Here is a 12,954-nt window from a genome sequence, read left to right as displayed (position 1 = left end):
TCAAACCCGGGGCTGTTCCCTCACTTATGTTGCCATGCATTAACACGAATACTGTTTTAGTGAATAGGAATGATAACATGCCTGTAGTTAGTGCCTGCATGATCTCGCTTACTGCAGAAGAGAGGAAAGAGCGGTACGACAAAAGACTAGTGCAGAAACGAGCTCTTGAGACTTTGAAACAACTATCACCCATTAAGAGAACAGCTGGCAAATGTACTGACACACAAGATAATCCTACTGCCACCTCAGAAGAGGACAACTTACTAAAAACTATTGCAGCTCTTGAAGCAAGAAACGCTCGGTTGTCTGGTGTGAATATGAAATTGCGAATAAGCTGTCCCTTTCACAAAGCAATGTTCACAAACTAAAGAACATGAGTACTTTAGTGTCTGACGAAGTTAAACGAATATTGAGGAAAATATTTTCAGCCAGCCAAATAAGACGTCTGTTAAATGGATCTAAACGAGTTCAATGGAATAAGGAGGACATTTGTAAAGCGATTATTCTACGTGCTGTTTCGCAGAAGTGCTACATTTACTTGCGAGAAAAAATGGGATACCCACTGTCTGCAGTTTCAACGCTAAGAACATGGATAAACCGCTCCTTTCGCTGTCGGCCAGGCATACTACAAGACGTTCTACTTCTGATGAAAATGCAAGTTGAAAGACTGAGCGACAAATAACGAATCTGCGTTGTATCATTCGATGAAATGAACATCGATAGCAGAATTTGTTATGACCAAGAAGACAGAATAGTAGGCCCACATAGCAATGTTCTCGTTGTTATGGTACGAGGGTTGTTTTCATCTTGGAAACAACCTGTCTACTTTGATTTTGACGTACAAATGACAGCTACGCTTCTGAAAAGAATAATATTGGCCGTAGAGTGCGTCTCGTACAGTGTTGTCGCTACTGTAGCAGACATGGGAGCCAAGAATGCATCTGTGAGGAAAGAACCTGAGGTAACATACCTAAACACTCATTTTCCTAATCCTCACAATGCGAGCAGAAATGTGTGGGTGTTTGCTGACGAACCTCATTTATTTAAGTTAATGAGAAACCACTTCTTGGACAATGGTATTGTACTACCTTGCAAAAATACAGCAACGAAAAATGTGATTGAAAAATTATTGGCTCTGGATAGTGGTAAATTTAAAATGTGTCCTAGGCTTTCTCAGCATCATATTAATGTGGTAGGCAGGGAGCGACAGCGTGTACGATTAGCAGCGGAGTTATTTTCTAACACAACAGCACAGGCTATCCGGTACTTGATGCCACAGGAAGAACATGTTAGTGCGTTCATACAGCTTGCCGATGAGACACTAGACATCTTGAATTCTAGAATACCTGAGAGTGACAAGCCACTTGCATGTGGGTTTGGCATTCATCGCTATGAACAGGAGAAATGCCTCACAGAATTTTATGAATGTTGGGAGAACATAGGGGCTGCCTGGCCGAGGCGGTAAAGGCGTGCTCGGTTCACCCGGAAGGACGTGGGTTCGAATCCCCGTCAGGAAGTCGTAAAATTTAAGAAACGAGATTTCCACTTCTGGAGGTGCATATGGCCCTGAGGTTCACTCAGCCTACATAAAAAATAAGTACCAGGTTAATTCCTGGGGGCAAAGGCGGCCGGGCGTAGAGCTAACCACTCTACCCCATCAGGAGCCGAGGTTACGAATAGTGGAAGCCTTTACCTTCCACCCCTCCAAGGGCCTTTATGGCCTGTACGGAGATGACTTTGCTTTGCTTTGCTTTGTGAGAACATGCGTGTTGGCTCTGCGAAACATATGCTTCCATTTCAAAAAGGATTTTTGAAAAGTATCCGTTCCCTGCTTGGTCTTTTCAAAGACATGGAATTTTTCGGCGTTAAATACATTCTCACAGCACGTTTGAATCAAGATTGCCTGGAAAATTTCTTTTCGTGCCTAAGAGGTCTTGGATATTTTTACGATCATCCATCTCCACCTGATGTCAAAAATAGGATCCGACTGTTGTTAGGAGCCAATTCCAGCGATATTCCTCTTTCCAATGTGTCACCTGTAGCTCCTGCCGAAGGAGGAGAATTTGTTACGTCGGCTATGTTTGGCAACATCCTCCCGGATATGACTGAAGCTCTGGCGATGTCTGAGGGTGACAAGGGTATTACTGACATTGAATTGCCAGCTGTTGATAGTGATGATCTATCCTTACAGGAAGATACTGACTGTAGTGTGGAGGGATTCAAATACGTTGCAGGGTTCATCGCATATCGCTGCCGAAAATTTGACAGGTCCCTGGGCACGCCTACAGGAGAGTTGTTGACACCGCCTGATGACCCAAGTCTGGGGTGGATACACATGCTGTATCGGGGAGGTTTGCTCGTCCCTTCCGACGATTTCATGGAAATGATCACTAAATTCGAACTGATATTTGTTGAAGTTCACGGACGAACAGATTTGAACAGGGAACCAGAAGTTGTGAACAATATGTTTGTGAAGCTGAAAAGCCGTTTTCCTGACGTCCATCCCCAAGTCTTGAAATCATATGCTAAGATCCGAACCTTATTCGGTTTGCGTTGGTTGGCTGCAAAACAGAAATCCAAAAAACTAGAGGCTGCCCGTAAGCGAAAAGCGAGAATGTGGCATTTATCAACAAAATAAATGTTTTCAAGGTCAAGAAATGTTCGTTACCGTTGTCTTTGTTATTTTAAACTTCATGTACAAAGAACTCGGAAAATAACTTATTTCATACCCTGTCTTAATTTCATCGTCTACGATTCGAACTGTAGCCCTTTTGATGAAAATCGAGTAGGTAGTGAATATACTAGATTGTGATACTCTTCTTGTCTTATGTGAACGGAAAGAAAGACCAACCATTTATTTGATGCTAGTGTTCCAAGACTTGAAGTTATGACATATCGCACCGTAACGTGTTGAACAAATTAACAGTGTCTGTGATATAAAACAAACCCCACCTGTCAGTCACAGTGAGGTGCAGATTCCATGCATTTGTTCATCATCATCTTCACTGGGGTAAGAGTGAATATCAGTTAATATAAATAGCCTTATTTGTCCCGAATCTGTTGATTTAAACCTAACATATCGCGCACTTCTAAGTACCTCTTTTATTTTGTAGCGCTACGATGTGACACATACTTTATCTTATACACAATATATGTTTCTATATAATACATTGGATGACGTTCAAAAATTCTAAAATATCACTTCGGTATATTATTAAAATGTGAAACATTACCCGCGCGCTAATACAATCTGCCGTCAGCGGCTACCAGCAATGTTCCATGGTGACGTCACAGCGACAGCCAATGGCAGCCCGTAACGCGGAATGACTAACCTTACTGTTCTCTATTAACCTTGGGTAGAGCCATGGCCACCGGTAACTCAAAGCCTACTCTGTTCAGTTGGTCGGTCAGAATGCAAAGCTGTCGAGCCACGTTCCAGCCGTGGCCACTAGTAAGCCGAAGCCCACTCTGCAAGCCCTTCTGTAACAATGTAGTGACGATATACCAGGGGAGATATACGTCTCTCCGCGGCTTTCAAGATCAAACATTAAGTTTCCATATGGAAACTTCAATTTATTGTTTCCGATTGGAACACGAAATATATTCGGGTTACTCTATCGTAAAAATACCAGTGTTTCACCTCAGTGCGGGATTAGACTATGTCAGAACATGTCCTCTGTTACTAGAATCCAATACTGATGGTAAATTTTACATCATTTCAACTTCTAAATATGCTAATGTGGCTTGGACAAACGGATTTTATAACTAAAGGAATGGGTTGTAATATAATTCAATAGTATTTACTGAAAACGGGGTCCACTCAGCCTCGGGAGGTCAACTGAGTACATGGGGGTTCGATTCCCTCCTCAGCCATTCTCGAAGTGGTTTTCCATGGTTTCCCATTTCTCCTCCATGCAAATGCCGGGATGGTACCTAACTTAAGGCCACGGCCGCTTCCTTCCCTCTTCCTTGTCTATCCCTTCCAATCTTCCCATCCCCCGACAAGGCCCCTGTTTAGCATAGCAAGTGAGGCTGCCTGGGCGAAGTACTGGTCATTATCCCCAGTTGTATCCCCGACCCAAAGTCTCACGCGCCAGGACACTGCCCTTGAGGCGGTAGAGGTGGGATGCCTCGCTGAGTCCGAGGGAAAAACTAACCCTGGAGAGTAAACTGATTAAGAAAGAAAGAAGAAAGTATTTACTGAAAATATTTATAACACCGAGCGTCTTGGAGCGCTAAGGCTATGGAGCCAAGATCTGCTTTCGGGAAGTGAATGGATTCGAATCCCAAATCCGCTGTCCTGACTATGGTTTTCTGTGGTTTTCTATTTTTTACTTCCAGGCGAATGCCGCGACAATTCCTATCCGTAGGCCACAGCCGATTCCTTCTAACACCTTACCCAGTTTAATTCACCATCATTCATTTCATTCCATCAGTACATCAACTGAGATTGGTATCAGGAAGTGCATCCGGCCGTAAAAAGTGTGCCATAAATTAAAATCTCACCTCATCCCAGATCCCGTATCAGTAAACAGCTCTAAGGGTTAGACATACATGCTGAAAATATCTGTATCGTTAATTCCCTAAGAACGACTTTACTCGTAAACAGAAGGTTCTTTTCGATGTTTTCTGCTTCACTTTCAGCCGAATACTGAGAAGGCACCTAATGCATAAGCCCAAGACTGATTCCGTCCCAATAATCTAAACCCAATTGGAAATACACACATCAATGCAGACAACACAGTGTATCAAATAACTTTAAGTATACGAGGCTGTTGACCCAGCTGCCCCATGAGCTTCATATGATGCAAATAAACAACTCCTAGCTTTGAAGTGACGATTACTAACACCAGGAGTTTTCTGTGACGGATTATCTGGTAAAAAGTGCCTCCATTAGATCATGATTTTCTTTATATCCTCACTTAAACACCATTCGATCAATGCATTGTAATGACACAGCATTTCATATGTCACGAGCCAGTTATATATAATATATATATATCCTCACGTTGAACTAAATTTACTTATTCTGTTTCAACACTCAAGAGAATGAAGATGATAATATTGTTACGAACAAAACACTGTCTCTTGTATAGATGTAATTTCATTCTAGTATTACCCAATTAGTATACAAATCTATACTCATACTATTACATTCGACCCTGAACGACCATACTTTACTAATATTGCTGTCTATTTTCAAGTGCCTCACAGCAGGACTTCAGCTGGGCGATCTTTACCTGAAACGGGCTATAATTTTTATTGGCATGTTTCGCTTTCACTTTTGCTCGGCATGCTCATGTCCTCTCATAGTGCTTGTGGCTCAGTTTCCCCACTACATTTCAACGTACGTGAAACATATTGAAGGAATTGTAATTGTATTTTAGTGTACGGTTATTGAGATGGAGGAAGGTCCCTTAATATCCATAAGGAAGGGAGAAGTCATATAATTAAAAGAAAGCCTCACTAGTGGACCAAGAAGACTGCACCCTCATGATGTAAATAAAATGAAATGTCGTATGGCTTTTAGTGCCGGGATATCCCAGAACGGGTTCGGCTCACCAGGTGCAGGTCTTCCTATTTGACTGCCGTAGGCGACCTGCGCGTCATGATGGGGATGAAATGATGATGAAGACAACACATACACCCAGCCCCCGTGCCATTGGAATTAACCAATTAAGGTTAAAATCCCCGACCCGGCCGGGGATCGAACCCGGGACCCTCTGAACCGAAGGCCAGTACGCTGACCGTTCAGCCAGCGAGTCGGACTATGATGAAAATAGAAACAAATCGATAAACCTTTCAAATTTCTGCTTTATTCAGTTAATGTAGAGCAGTTAACTTTCGTCCACCATTATTGCATTACATTTCATTTTCGTCCTTATTATTACAGCCAATGGACTCAACTCTGAGTTTATCTATCATGGCCAGCCGTGTGGTCTAGGGGTGGTGAGCCTGAATGTTACGACAGGTTCGAACACAGAGCTACTGGTCAGCATGACATACGACGTGTGTTCCTTGGCTCGACTCCAGAGAAAGTCCGCCACACATACAATCATCCCATGTCAATTCACATAGCCGCTCCACACAGTGAACTACTCAACACTGGGAACTAACCAGCGGTCACTTAACAGGAACAACTTAATATTGCTAAACAGCACTGCAATATTCTTTACAACAACGACAATTAGCACTTCTCCAGCTCCACTCACACCCGCTGTTCCACACACTGACTACACATCGGTACGCATACAGTACTCCAAGGCAGTACACATATAGTACTCCGCTCCAGGACGACTCCTGTAGGACACTAACGGCAGCCAAGCACTACTGCCATCTCACTCCCACTACTCCAACTACTGACTTTTTATATACAAATGATGGAGTACTAGAATCTTCGGGGTTCAGCTAAGGGCGAAAGATTCCCCTTTCGTCTTCGAGAAGGCACACGGGGAAACTAGCCGAAAGTACAATAGAAGAAGAGGTCGCGCCCTGTTTTCGGGATGGCTGGGAGGTCCTCGGTCTGGAAGAGAGCTACGACAGGGCTGGCACGAAACAATATTTTGGAATGCATACACTTAAAATTGCTTTATTTTACACCAAAAACAAATTACTAAACTTCATCATTGTTGTTTCGTTTTATCAAAATTTTGTACATGAAGTTTTCTATTCGGTGCTTCAATCCGTAATCCGATATCCCTGTTGTAGGCCAAGGTAGTACATCATGATAAAAGTCTTGAGCTACGATCGGCACACATTGAAATATTTTATTTACAGTATTCCTGGAATGACTTTACCTCTCTTTCTTAAACGAAATGTGTGTTCAACGCGTCCTCCAATGAAGGAAAGATCAAATAATTCTTCAGTAGGACTGTAATTGAACTCCTTACAACTAGGGCAGTCATAGCTCCATCTGTTTCGTTTTAAAATATATTTCTAGTTTAGTCCTTTTTATACAAAGTAATATTACGGAAGGTATTCTGGTTGTACTTCTTAAATAATTATTAATTAATTAATAATTATAATTAACCAGTTTATCATATTATGGCCAGCCCTGCGGTGTAGGGGTTGTGAGCCTGACTGTTACACGGAGGCCCCGGGTTCGATTCCCAGCCAGTTCAGTGAAGGTCATCTCAGCCTACTTTAAAACAACTTGAGGAACTTATCCGACGGTGAGATAGCGGCCCTGGTCTAGAATCCCAAGAATAACGGCTGAGTCGACTCATCGCCCTGACCATGTATCACCTCGTAATCTGTAGGCCTTCAAGCTGAGTAGCGGTTGCTCTGTAGGCCAAGGCCATTAGGGCTGTAGCGCCATGTGGGATGGTGGTGCTCATCCTATCTCCGCTAGCACGTTTACAGAAGTTGTTGAAGTAATCTCAGTTATAGCAATTCGATTCCCGAATCATTTAATTTCATTATAACGTCAGTATAAAATATATGTTTGAATATGTACATCATTTATTTTGTAAGTCTGTCTTCTTGGTTCCAGCATAGACTTCAATTTTTGTATCTTCGCGCAGTAGGCACGTTTACTTCCTAAATGAAAGAAGTAAAAACTACATTGTCGGTAGTGGTTAGGTATTATAGAACTCTCACTTACTTTTCTACCATATCTAATGTACTCCTGGATGGAATCCTTTTTCAGTGGTAGAAAAGAGCGATTATCACTTCGAGCTGATCACACTATCCTTGCACTGAAGGGCACGAATGTGCAGAACGTTACTTTTAACGTCCGCCAGTGGTCACTAAACAGTAAGAAAAGGATTGCCTTTATCACCCAACCAAACAATGATGTGCTGAGAACAAACTCGACGATGCTATCAGTATTGAACTGTTCCTAATCTCGATTTGCACTGATTGCGACGCAACATTACTGAGGCACACACTAAAGTGCCAACGTGAAAACGGTCACCACATATGAGGTGGTCCGTTGCAAAACTCGGCTTATCCACCGTAAGTGGGGTTTTTTTTTCAAGAAAAGCGAAAAACGTATTTAATTGTATTACCGTACATTCAAGCCTAAGGGCAGACTGTCGTCTTATTGAGGAATTATAAGTATAATTAGTAGAACGTCAATAAATTAAATTTCTATTTTGAATAAGACGAGTTTTGGACCATCCAGTGAGAAAATCGAACATTTTACCAACCACTACTTATTAAAGAAACAAGAAAAGAGAAAAACTACTGAATGTAATATTATAATACACTGACTGACAGAGCAAATGCAACACCAAGAAGGAGTGGTTCGAAAGAGATGAATGTTGGGGAAAAAACAGAGACGGCACGGACGAATAATTGATGTTTATTTCAAACCGATATGCAGGTTACACAATGCGCACGGCATCGACTCAGTAGGATGTAGGACCACCGCGAGCGGCGATGCACGCAGAAACACGTCGAGGTACAGAGTCAATAAGAGTGCGGATGGTGTCCTGAGGGATGGTTCTCCATTCTCTGTCAACCATTTGCCACAGTTGGTCGTCCGTACGAGGCTGGGGCAGAGTTTGCAAACGGCGTCCAATGAGATCCCACACGTGGTCGATTGGTGAGAGATCCGGAGAGTACGCTGGCCACGGAAGCATCTGTACACCTCGTAGAGCCTGTTGGGAGATGCGAGCAGTGTGTGGGCGGGCATTATCCTGCTGAAACAGAGCATTGGGCAGCCCCTGAAGGTACGGGAGTGCCACCGGCCGCAGCACATGCTGCACGTAGCGGTGTGCATTTAACGTGCCTTGAATACGCACTAGAGGTGACGTGGAATCATACGCAATAGCGCCCCAAACCATGACGCCGCGTTGTCTAGCGGTAGGGCGCTCCACAGTTACTGCCGGATTTGACCTTTCTCCACGCCGACGCCACACTCGTCTGCGGTGACTATCACTGACAGAACAGAAGCGTGACTCATCGGAGAACACGACGTTCCGCCATTCCCTCATCCAAGTCGCTCTAGCCCGGCACCATGCCAGGCGTGCACGTCTATGCTGTGGAGTCAATGGTAGTCTTCTGAGCGGACGCCGGGAGTGCAGGCCTCCTTCAACCAATCGACGGGAAATTGTTCTGGTCGATATTGGAACAGCCAGGGTGTCTTGCACATGCTGAAGAATGGCGGTTGACGTGGCGTGCGGAGCTGCCACCGCTTGGCGGCGGATGCGCCGATCCTCGCGTGCTGACGTCACTCGGGCTGCGCCTGGACCCCTCGCACGTGCCACATGTCCCTGCACCAACAATCTTCGCCACAGGCGCTGCACCGTGGACACATCCCTATGGGTATCGGCTGCGATTTGACGAAGCGACCAACCTGCCCTTCTCAGCCCGATCACCATACCCCTCGTAAAGTCGTCTGTCTGCTGGAAATGCCTCCGTTGACGGCGGCCTGGCATTCTTAGCTATACACGTGTCCTGTGGCACACGACAACACGTTCTACAATGACTGTCGGCTGAGAAATCACGGTACGAAGTGGGCCATTCGCCAACGCCGTGTCCCATTTATCGTTCGCTACGTGCGCAGCACAGCGGCGCATTTCACATCATGAGCATACCTCAGTGACGTCAGTCTACCCTGCAATTGGCATAAAGTTCTGACCACTCCTTCTTGGTGTTGCATATGCTCTGTCAGTCAGTGTAAAAACTAGTAAAATAGTACACTTTTCTCCTGTCAATATAATGTATTCACTAATAACTCAAACACTCCAGTGTGATTTGTCACATTTACATCCTATCGATCGCCACTCATGACTCGGAGGAAAATCTTCCCTTATAAGCTACACTGCACTCACAATGGAACCAAATTCAACAATAAAACATCACTTCGTTGTGTTTGTTCTTGTTAATAATGCATTTTACTCTCAAATCTGATCCCTCCTCTTGAGATCCATCACAAAGAACTTTTGTTTCTTCAACAAGATTTGCGAGATAACAAGTAGCTTGACCTTCAAGCTTGTCGATTCTGCTAAAACTGTAACCTTTGTATTAATAAATAATAATATTATTGGTTTTACGTCCATCTAACTGATTTTGAAGACGTCGAGGTGCTGGAATTTTGTCCCGCACTAGCTCCTTTACATGCCGATAAATCTATCGACAAGAGGCTGATGTAGGCCTACTTGAGCACTTTTAAATACCCCCGGACTGATCCGGGATCGAACCCACCAAACTGAACTCAGAAGGCCAGTGCTCTACCGCCTGAGATACTCAGCGCTATCCATTTGCGCCTGTGGGTTTGTGTATTCAGAGTTCTGACGAGACTTGAGGAGCAGAGGAATAAAATGTTTCAATGAAGACAAAATTAAACTGCTTCAAGTCGAGAAAATATAATTGTCCCCAACAGAAACACATTAATGAGGTTTCACTATATATTAAAGGTGGAAACTCTCAACTAAAACATCAGGATGTAAATATTCATAGCCCCTTCTCTCTTTTTTCCTTAGTTTTTCTCCAGGAATGAGGACCAGACTTCGTTCTTCAACCTTGACCTTCCTCAACAAAAGTAATATTCTCCGTCATTCTAAAAGGCCTTCACCGTATTCAGAGCACAAAACTGCATGAAATACTAGCATATTTCAAGAAATAGTGACATAAACCGCGCGTAAATTGTAGCGTGAAGTCGCGTGCTGAAATTGTTCTTTTCTATTGGTTGATTGTCTACGGCGAGTTTTGGAACGACAATTTAAATGTTGTGACAGATTCATATGGGAAAATGCAAGTTTCGACGCCTACTTTCGAGATTGAATTATCACAAACCTAACCAAGAAGGCAATGCTACCTCTTACTCACGTTTTTCAAAATTGGATAAGACAAGTGTTCTCAAGGAGTGTCATTGCGTACAGGATGCTTTCTGTCAAAAACACTCATAACCTTCCTGACAACTAAGTAAGTGATTGTGTCTCACTTTGCCCACTACATTTCAACGTACGTGAAACATATTGAAGGAATTTTAATTGTGTTTTAGTGTACGGTTATTGAGATGTAGGGAGGTCCCTTACTTTCCAAAAGGAAAGGAGAAGTCGTGTAAGTAAAAGAAAGCCTCACTAATGTACCAAGAGGACTGAAACCTGATTATGTAAGTAGAAATAAATCGAGACACTTTTCAGTCAATATAGAACTGTTAAATTTTCGTCCACAATGATTGCATTTCATTTCATATTCGTCCTAATTACTACAACCCATGGCCTGTACAGGTTTTAATCAGACTTTGATATCCATTCTCTAATTAGGGCCATTCGTAGTGAAATATTGACACACGCCGTTATGCTTTTATTCCAAGGAAATATTGGGATAGGATTAAGTACTGGGGCTCCTTACTGATCAAGCACCCCTAAGTAAACATTCAGTCTAGTGAAGACACTGCAACAGATTTCATTGTAACGTCAGTATCTACGATTTTATTTTTGAATATGTACATCATTTATTTTGTAAATCTGTCTTCTTGGTTCCAGCATAGACTTCAATTTTTGTACTTTCGTACAGCAGGCACGTTTATCACCCATCTTCAGCCAGTGAAGGAAGCAGTAACAGTGAAATGATCCTCGTATTCCCTGTGGTCATCTCTAGCAGATGGTATCACAATTTGAGAAACCTATTGTCGGTCTCTAAATTATACATCGGCCTAACTAAAGCGTCGTAATTATTTATTTTCTTCCCTCTTGTATACAAATTGTTCATTTCATCGGAGTTTGGTTTCCTCTTACACTGAAACATCTTATAAATTGTTTCGTATGGGTGGATTTCCTGTGGATGTTGCACTCTATAGAAGCGGGTTGATACATACAGGACAGTAAATCGTAGATTGACATAGATAAAGTGGGCCCTTCCTGCATTGAGTTTGGCTCGTTAAGCCGAAACCCCCTGTTGTCTGGTAGAGGATGCCTCTCTTCATTCAGTCGACACGCTCATAGTGGGATGGCAGGCACAAGAGTAGGTATCACGCAGGAGTTCCTTCAGGAGCTCCTGGCTGCAGACGACCCTCACGCCTCCGTCGATTCCTTCGAGGTAAGTAACAGTAACATCGTCAACTGTTGTCCATTCACCTGTATATGACAGTCCTAGAAACATATATTCACGAGGAATGTCATGAGGTCTCATATTCCACTTTGGTTTGTTGTTTAGAATATGTGGTTATGTCGATAAACCTAGTCATTTAAGGTAATGCCTGAGAAATGCAGCAAGAAAGACTGATTTTTATTACAATACACTTTATATTATAGTTGAAATTATTCCAGAAGTCAACTTAATTCATAACTGAATACCTACGTTGATCAGGAACTTGATGCAGCAGGAGGAAATATTCTCCGTCTCAATTACGTGAGTGTGTTGGTTCCAGTAATCGATGCTCATTATAACCCTCACAACATAACAATATATAGCTGTTGCGTAGCTCATCCTAGTCACTTCTGTAGCTATTGTGGCACAGTTTTGATTTTGAGTGTTGGTTTATTTAATGCCGTGTAATATCTTGTATTATATTCGAAAAGTACTCCGTAACAAATCAAATGCTTCTGGTACTTACCATGAGATTCAGTGCGGATTTGCCTCAACGGGAGACCCTTTCTGAAAGCCAACGTATTGTTATCTGACGATTACGAAGGAAGATATTGTCGTTTAATCGTCATGGCAAGAGACTGAATAGGGAACAATATTGGGTCAAAATTGGAATATTACTTATTTGGGAGTACCAATGATGACCTCTGACGTATGCTTCCCAGCTCAGTCACTGGACTGGACTGGAACGGTACTTCTTCGGCCCCAGGTAAGACACCTCAGTAGAGAATTGGTTGAAAATTCTACTCCTGGACATTAAAATACTGCTGAGCGTCATATCTTTCAAGATACAGGCTCGAATATAAAGGAAATTCCAACCCATTGGCGCCAGGCTCCTTGACTAACCGTTTAACATGCTGGCCTTTTCTCAATTCTCGACATGGTCAGGGATTTTCACCTTCATTGGTGTCCGAC

At 43.0% G+C, this 12,954-nt stretch overlaps 1 protein-coding gene across 3 annotated transcripts in view; it reads left to right on the top strand.

The window, feature by feature from the left end:
* The first annotated feature begins 11,892 nt into the window (after nucleotides 1–11,892).
* Nucleotides 11,893–12,954, top strand: part of LOC136862877 (uncharacterized) — a 267,146-nt gene continuing 266,084 nt past the window's right edge. For 2 of the 3 annotated variants that reach the window (XM_067139152.2, XM_067139150.2), the window contains exon 1: nucleotides 11,893–11,991. In XM_067139152.2, the coding sequence (XP_066995253.2) occupies nucleotides 11,902–11,991 (90 nt within the window). In that variant the 5' untranslated portion in view covers nucleotides 11,893–11,901. The remainder of the gene's footprint in view (nucleotides 11,992–12,954) is intronic. The other variant, XM_067139151.2, reaches the window with a different exon arrangement.

This window comes from Anabrus simplex, chromosome 2 (assembly GCF_040414725.1).
Source record: "Anabrus simplex isolate iqAnaSimp1 chromosome 2, ASM4041472v1, whole genome shotgun sequence".
NCBI classification, from domain to species: Eukaryota; Metazoa; Arthropoda; class Insecta; order Orthoptera; family Tettigoniidae; genus Anabrus; species Anabrus simplex.
This window is presented reverse-complemented; position numbering and strand designations above follow the sequence as displayed.